We start from the raw sequence: 7,886 nt of genomic DNA on the forward strand, positions 1-7,886 counted from the left end.
TCCCCCAGCCTATTTTCATGTTGGCCAGAACATGGTTGCTTCAACTTCGTGCCTTTCCCACCAACTTCCTCACCATCTGCCTCTAACTCTGCAGGAGGCTCCTCAGCCCACAGACATGAATTGTCTGTCAGAAAGGGGCAGAGCCCTGTGCCAGGTACTTTGGGAACAGTAGGAGATTTAAAACCTGCACCTGCCAGCTGCCCAGCACTAACCATGGAGCTGAGACACCAGTGTGGAGATTTGGAAGCAAATGGTCTGGTTTCAGGTCCCAGTGCAGCAGGATGTGGGTTTGACAAGCTCACCATCTCTGGACCTGCTTCCTTACCTGTAAAGACTGAACAATAATTACTACCTCAAAGAGCGTTTGTGAAGATTTAATGGAGGCCATGTTTACAAAAGTATTTTGTAAATTTAAGACTTCATGTCAATGTGAAATATAAAAACAATCATAATACAAAATGGAATATGGTAAGTGCTAATGAAGTGAAGAGAAAATAAAAGTGATTTCCATTAGGCTGGTAAAAAAAGATGTCAGCTGAGAAAGGTTGAATTGGGTTTGGATAAGTGGCCAAGGTAAGTAGAACTGACCTGGACTGGTCCTCTCCGCTCCCCAACCTCTGTTACCTATCTGTCAGCATTTAAGTCAATGTGTATTCTTTCCCTTTGCCTTCGCTTTTCTTTTCTTTTCTTTGCAGGGAAAGATTCGCCCTGAGCTAACATCTGTTGCCAATCTTCCTCTTTTTTTTTTTCTCCTTAAAGCCTCAGTGCATGATTGTATATTCTAGTTGTAAATCCTTCTAGTTCTTCTATGTGGGCCGCCACCATGGCATGGCTACTGACAGACGGGTGCTGTGGTTCGGTGCCAGGAAACTTGAACGCTGGCCGAACCCTTGCTGCCAAAGCCCAAGCCCTGAGTTTTAACCACTAGGCCATCAGGGCTGGCTCTTCGCTTTTCTAAGATGCTACGTGCCTCCATGTCTCTTTCTGGGGGGCTCGTGAAGGTCTTTTTCTCCATCCGGCTCTAGATAATGGTGGTTGGTGGTTGTGTGTGTTTTAATCAGTGGTAATTTAATCCTCTTTTTTCAAAGGGTAAATTAAGATTGGGAATAAGAAAAGATCCTAGAGCTAGGTGGGACCAGTGTTTACAATTGGTAGGAGGGGTGGGCTTGCCAGGTGGGGCGGGGCGGGGTGGGGCTCTCTTCCTTTTGGCTTCTTAGATTAAGTCTTGACCTTGGCGAGCCCGCAGCCTTAGCTGGGTCACCAGCAGGGAATGCGGTGGGCTTACGGGCTGAGAAGGAGAGGAAACGGGCGGGGGCAGCGGGGCAGGGCTCCGGGCGGGGTCGCTGCCGGGGAGAGCGTGCGTTGAGTTGGAGCCGGCTCGCCGCTGGCCCCCCGGGAAAGCCCGCGCCCCGAGGTCCAGTCCTCGGCGGGTGAGTAGGGCAGCGGGGAGTTGAGCTCGCGGTGGTCGAGGCTAATGGAGAGTCTTTGTCCGGTGCTCCTCCACCCCATCTCGGCAGGCGAAAGGAGCATTGCGCCCCTAATCTTGGAGGAGCTTCCAACCTCTGGTGCCCCTCGGGGAAACCTGGAGTAGTCAGGGGTGTGGCCGGGGACTTGGCGCCGAGGAGGGGCTCCTAGCACGTGTTGAGAAAGTCGGGATCCCGGAAAGAAAGCTTCGGGGCAGACAGGCGTCGAGCAATGCCGTCCCCGTCAAGGGGACCATTTCTGAGCACATAAGCCCCATTCGGGGGGTGTTAATAAGCGCCTGCTGTGCTGTGCAGCGGTGAGCAAAACTGTTTTCATTGCTACCCGCGGGAGCTTCAAGGCTGCAGTGCGGCCCACGGGCGCGCAGTGACAAAAGGTGAGCAGTGCGGTTGCCGGCGCCAGCACACCCAGGGGCCGCGATCCGGTCGGCAGGGCTGGGCAGTGGCTGGAAAGTGTCCTCGAAGGGCTGAGCAGAGACCCGAAGGCCGCGTGAGAGGGGTGAATGCCCGAGGGCCATTTTGCTTGGCAGGAGGGCAGAAAACTCCTGTGGCTGGAGCATCCGGGTGGGGGCCGCGAGGGCGGATCCCACGAACCCTTGCAGGTGTGTTGGGGATTTCGGTCGTTTTCAGAATTGCAGTGGGAAACCACCGAAGGGTTTTGAGTTAGAGATTGGGTGGATTCAGAGGACTGGAAGATGGCGACAGATTCCCTGGGAGATTTACATTCTGGAAGGGCGGGGACCGGCCCGGGAACAGATAAGTGCCCCCCCCCCCGCCCCCCTCCCGTCGCGCCACAAGTCTGTTAAGTTATACCCGGCCCCCTTGCATTCGCCAGCTAGCGGAGCTCTGGTGGATGTAGAAACTACTATCTGAGGTAGAAGTGCCAGGGGCAAGCAGCAGCTGCCAGCATTCGGTCGCCACAGTCACACTTCCTCCCCAAGCCAGACGGCTAGTTTAGAATTTGGACCAAGGGCCTCTTCCTACTGCCCACAGCTAGTGCCATTTTGACGACTACTGACCAGATGGGTCTTTCGTGCTGGGGGTCAGGAAAGCCAGGTCCTTGAGGATACTATTATTGAGACTGTTTCCAAGTATTTTAGTGGGGTCAGCTGGAGAGTGGGAGAATAATCCAGATGTGTACACCTCACAGAAAGATTGTGAATAATCTTGAAGGAAAGAAAGGAATGGAGGGAGGGATGGAGGCAGGGAGGGAATCAACTTTAGATCCCCAAATGCACCTTCCATGTCAACTTCCTTTTTAGTGGTCCAACTAACCACTAAAATTTAGTGGCCATTGTTAAATGCCTTTTTCCTTGCTGGTATTTTCAATTCCACCACCCATCCAAAAAATTGAAAGAAAAAAATGTCAACAGGTTTTTATGTTTTTATTCTTTTCATTCCATCTTGAGAGAAGAGGCGGAGTGAATGCCTGGTGGGCTCATGGTGAACCCTGAATAAGTATTTGCTGTTGGGTTGTTATCACTATTATTCTTTACTAGGATCTGTGTATATTAAAAATCTACAGAATTGTGTAATTTTTGGCCGTAGACAGGATCTTAGAAAGTGTCTCCTTTAATCTAATTTTCCAATGAAACCAGATCAGAATGAAGAGAGTTGCACAAGGTGGTTTGTGACAGATACAGAGCCGATTACCTCAAGCATAGGCTTTCTTTCCAGAATACCCCATTGTTGCTCTAGAGAATGCTTTGGGACAGCAGAAATCATGTCCTCAGTGGTACAGTCTAGGGTTTAAACACTATGCTGTGGACCAAGAATATCCTTGAGCAAGTTACTTAGCATTTCTGCACTTTAGGTTCCTTAAAATGGGGCCAGTAATTGTTACCTCCCCGGGCGGTGCTGAGAGGATTCAATGGCACAGAACAGGGGTTCGATAACTCTTGGTTTCCTTGACCAAATAAGAAGCTGTTGTGCCTCATCCCCCTAACCACCCTTGCTGATATGTTTTGTTTCTCTCTGACCTCAGGTTCCTAGAGGTGGGCACCAGCCAGTGGCTGGACACAGGGTGAAACAGAAGGCAGACGCCTTCGTAGCCCCAACTTGGCATCACTGGACAATGGCAGCTGAGCCAGGGGTACTGGTTCCCTGAACTCTGTAGCCTAGGCTTTGAGGGAACCAGAGGTGTACTCAATTGAGAATTTGGACAGCAGAACAAAAAAGGAAGACAGCCCCTTGGAGCAAATACATTTGTCACAAGAAGCCACGTGCAACCCTGGGGCCTTTGCAAAGCCTTTCCATCTGCTCAGTTACTGGGAGGTAGATAGCCTCAGATGAGTCCAGTCAGCTTTGGGAGCCAGGCCAGGAGTGGATAAAGCTAGAAAGAGACACCATGGAAGAGAAGGCATTTGGCCAGCTGAAGCCTATCGAACCTGTACAGAAGCTGCTCCCTCGGGTGGACGAGGAGGCCCTGCCGGAAGCCATGAAGAGAGAGTGCTGGCAGAAGGCATGGGTGAAGGTGAGGAGACCAAGCTACAGAGAGAGGGAGGGACCGGGTTCCAGGCTCCAGGAGCTCTTTCATCCATTCCCCTGTCTACAAGTCAAGTGGAATCTCAGAGTGTTCCAAGCTGAACAACATCTAGGAAAAGGGACTGCAAGGCCTTTCTTAGTGTCCACACCACCCTGGCATCCTTCATGGAGAACTTCCTGAAATTTGTCAGAGTGGCAGCCTTTTCCCCTTTGCTTCTCTTCCTATTTATGTTCAGTATATACCCTTCCCTTTCCTCCCGTATTTTTCTTCCTTTCCATCCTTCCTTTCCTTTCTGTACATCACAGTTGCTGGCTTTGTGCCTGTCTTTTCATATTTCTCCCCTACTTCCATGGCTTTATTTTTGTTTTTGTCTTAGTTTTTTTTTTGTGTGTGTGTGAAACATCCAGTGCCAATCCTCCTCTTTTTTTTTGCTGAGGAAGATTGGCCCTGGGCTAACATCCATGCCCATCTTCCTCTACTTATTATGGGATGCCGCCACAGCATGGCTTGACAAGCATTGCATCAGGTGCGCGCCTGGGGTCTGAACCTGCGAACCCTGGGCCGCCGAAGCAGAGCGCGCACACTGAGCCACTGGGCTGGCCGATAGTCTTAGTTTTTTGAACCTTGAGACTAGATGTCTGTCTCTGCATGTATCAGACTCCCTGAGTCTCTCCTGCTCTTCCAGAAGCCGGTCACCTTTGAGGATGTGGCAGTGAATTTCACCCAGGAAGAGTGGGAATGTCTCGATGCCAGTCAGAGGGTCCTCTATCAGGATGTTATGTCAGAGACCTTCAAGAACCTGATGTCTGTGGGTAAGAGGCTGGAGTTCCCAGCAGAAGCCCCATGTCCCAGGAGCCTGGGACATCTTGTTTCCCTCGGCAAGTAGATCAGCTCATAATTAGCTTCACTGACCCTTGGTTCTATACCTTCCAGGTGTGAAAGATCTGGGTCGCTAAGCTCAAAATAAAAGGAGATGAAAGCCTGCATAAAGGCAAAGATAACATTTGTAACATGATGACAGTGTTCTCAAAATATGCAAATTTGCCTGTTGATCCAACCAGTATTTTCTGAGTCACTTCTATTATGTACCAGGTACTTTGTTGGGAGCTGGCCTTTTGAATGTCTCCTCCCTGCATCCATGTGTCCCAGATTATGGTTTTTAAAATAAGGATACAGAAGAAGGTAGCCTCTTGTCCCCATCAGGTGTGAAGGGGCCAAGCCCAGGACCTCAACTCTTTCTCTCCTTCTCACTCTCTAGCCAGAATCTTTTTATCTAATCCAGATCTGACCACCCAGCTTGAACAAGAAGAGAAACAGTGGCGAGCAGATTTCCGTCACCCAAATGGAGAAGGCCTCCCATCTGGTAAGAATGGCAAAGGAGAGAGGAAGGATGGAAAACTGCCTAAGAGGATCAGGGCTCTGTGTATCCTCTCCTAGTCTGCATCCTTCCAGCCTAGTCTACTTGGATCTGGAAGAGACCTTGAGATCATCTGCTCAAGTCCCTTGACTTTAAGAAGAGGAATATCTAAGCCATTCAGGACAGTTGGATTTCTTCAGTTTCTAGGGATTGAGAGACTACCTGTAGGTTGCTTATGTCAGTGATATCCTTTTGATTAAAAAGTCCTTTCCAAGAGAAAAGAAAAAGGGGATGAGTTTAATGCTGAGTTGGAGCAAGGGAGACTCGTTCTTGAGAGCAGAATAAGAACTTGAGAGAAATTTAAGGCCAGGCTGACCACACCTCCTGGTTTGCCAGGACAGTCCTGGTTTATACTTCTCATCCTAGCTTGATTAATAATAGCACCTCCTTTCACTCAAGTGTCCCAATTTGCCTGATGTATTATGAGGTCACCTGTGGGTCTCTGTGGAGTATCTGTGGGAATGTGAGCAATATTGAAAATGAGAGGAAATGGATTTCAAGTAATGTGGTAATAGGTTAAAATTTTGATCTCTGATATTGAAAGATTCCAGTTAAATTTTATTTGCTTTTAATTTGAAAACCCATAAGTTTATTATCTTTAGCCTATGAGGTCCAAGAGTGAGGGTGAATGTGTTGGGTGAGAGAGTGAGGGCAGAAAGAGAGGAAGTAGCTTGGACTGAATGAAGAGCTTGTGTTGGGATTCTCATGGTGAATCTTGTTGTTCCTCCTCATTTACTACAGAAGGCAAGAAGGAGGAACTTCAAGAACAGACTCAGAGTTTGAGAGATGAGGGGACTAGCGATGACAAGAAGGTCTCCCTTGCTTGCAGAGGGGCAGGCCCATCCTCTGCTCTAGCTGGGTCCATGGACAGGACCCCAGTATTCCCAGCATCTTCGACTGGGCCACCCTTTTCCTGCCACATCTGTGGCAGATGTTTCAGCAAGCGCTCCAACCTCCACAGCCACCAGTTTGTTCACAATCCCAAGCGGACTAACAGCTGCAGCCAGTGTGGGAAGTCATTTCGGAACCCCAAGGCCCTCAGCTACCACAGACTCATGCATCTTGGGGAAAGGCCCTTCTGTTGCTCACTCTGTGACAAGACCTACTGTGATGCTTCTGGACTGAGTCGTCATCGCCGTGCCCATCTGGGTTACCGGCCCCATTCATGTGCCTTCTGTGGGAAGGGCTTCCGGGACCAGTCTGAGCTCAAACGCCACCAGAAGACACACCAAAACCAGGAGTCTGTGGTTGGAAACCAGAAACATATTGTGAGGATTCCAGGCACCACAGCTGGATTCCAGGAACCCATTGTCAAGAGCCAGGTGTCCTTCCAGGGCCTGGCAGCTGGGAACCATGCACCAGTGGCCGGGACTCAAGGACCCATATTTAGAACCAAGAGTCCTGAGGCTCAGAACCAGGCACCTATAGTCAAGAACCAAGTGGCCACTGTGAGAACTCGGGCACCAGTTATTACCACGCCGGGGCCTGTGACCAGGACCCAAGCAGCCAACTCTATGGCTCCTTGCTTGGATACCAAGTCCAACTCTAACCCAGCAAAGCCTTCAAGACTCAAGGTCTTCTCTTGCCCTCATTGTCCCTTGACTTTTAGCAAAAAAGTCTATCTCTCCAGCCACCAGAAGGCCCACCTCACAGAGCAGCGCAACTGCTGCTTCCACTGTGGCAAGTCCTTCAGCTCATTCTCTGGGCTGGTCAGGCACCAGCAGACTCACTGGAAGCAGAAGATCTACCGTTGCCCTATCTGCGACGTATGCTTTGGGGAGAAGGAGGGCCTTATGGGTCACTGGGGGAGTTACAAAGGCAAGGGGCTCTGCCTGGGCAGTCCCCATAAATGCTGGGCGATCTTGGGTCAGTGGCTTGGCTTCTTTCGCGATGCCTCCCCTAAAGCAGGGAAAGAAATGGATCTCCTAGGATCCATACCCCCAGGAGAGGGGAGGGAGAGAAAGGAGAAGGTGTGCAGAGGAAAGAAAGCATTGAGACAGTGAGCATCTTGGAACATAAATAAATGGCCTTTCTGACTGAGGTCTTTCTTTGTGTTTGGTTTTCCTGAGAATTAACCTCCAGGGTAAGGAGGCTGGGGTAGAGGAAGAGAGCTGAAGGTAATGAAGGAAATGGAGAAAGGAAGAGGAACAAGAAGTGGCACACGGAAACTCGTATTATTATTAATTAGCACCTAGCTTGTTTCTTTGTGTCTCATAGACCATCAAGTAGTAATTGTTGAATAAGATAGTGGATACTCTGATAGGTATGAAGATGGGAGAAAAAGGATGAGAGGAGGGAGAGTCTGAGGGACCCATCCATGCAAGATGTGCGAGTAGAAGGGAAGCATTCTAAAGCAAGTGCATTGCCCAGTTTACATTCCTTGCTTCCCTAGCTTTTTGGTAGGCTGCTGAGGCAAGATGGTGCCCTGGCCAGTATTCTGTGGGTTTCTTCGCATCTCCAGTTTTGGTTAGGGCTCCCCATGTCCTCACTCTGCAGCTCACTT

At 49.8% G+C, this 7,886-nt stretch overlaps 1 protein-coding gene across 5 annotated transcripts; it reads left to right on the forward strand.

The window, feature by feature from the left end:
- Positions 1 to 1,312: 1,312 nt before the first annotated feature.
- On the forward strand, positions 1,313 to 7,684 carry ZFP57 (ZFP57 zinc finger protein). Of its 5 annotated transcripts, none has more exons than XM_058554927.1 (5): positions 1,313 to 1,858; positions 3,466 to 3,954; positions 4,652 to 4,778; positions 5,225 to 5,329; positions 6,125 to 7,684. In XM_058554927.1, the coding sequence occupies exons 2-5, from the start codon at positions 3,829 to 3,831 to the stop codon at positions 7,384 to 7,386; spliced, it is 1,620 nt and encodes a 539-aa protein (XP_058410910.1). In that variant the 5' UTR covers positions 1,313 to 1,858; positions 3,466 to 3,828; the 3' UTR covers positions 7,387 to 7,684. The 5 variants fall into 5 exon arrangements, with proteins under 5 accessions (XP_058410910.1, XP_058410915.1, XP_058410912.1 ...); XM_058554932.1 differs by having other exon boundaries at positions 5,249 to 5,329; XM_058554929.1 differs by having other exon boundaries at positions 1,313 to 1,430.
- Positions 7,685 to 7,886: the final 202 nt, after the last annotated feature.

This window comes from Diceros bicornis, chromosome 14 (genome assembly GCF_020826845.1).
Source record: "Diceros bicornis minor isolate mBicDic1 chromosome 14, mDicBic1.mat.cur, whole genome shotgun sequence".
Lineage (NCBI taxonomy): Eukaryota > Metazoa > Chordata > Mammalia > Perissodactyla > Rhinocerotidae > Diceros > Diceros bicornis.

Coding starts and splice junctions, on each gene's coding strand:
- ZFP57 (XM_058554927.1), top strand. CDS start 3,829: ATGGAAGAGAAGGCATTTGGCCAGCTGAAGCCTATCGAACCTGTACAG. Junction 3,955..4,651: donor GGCAGAAGGCATGGGTGAAG/GTGAGGAGACCA, acceptor CTGCTCTTCCAG/AAGCCGGTCACCTTTGAGGA. Junction 4,779..5,224: donor CAAGAACCTGATGTCTGTGG/GTAAGAGGCTGG, acceptor CTCACTCTCTAG/CCAGAATCTTTTTATCTAAT.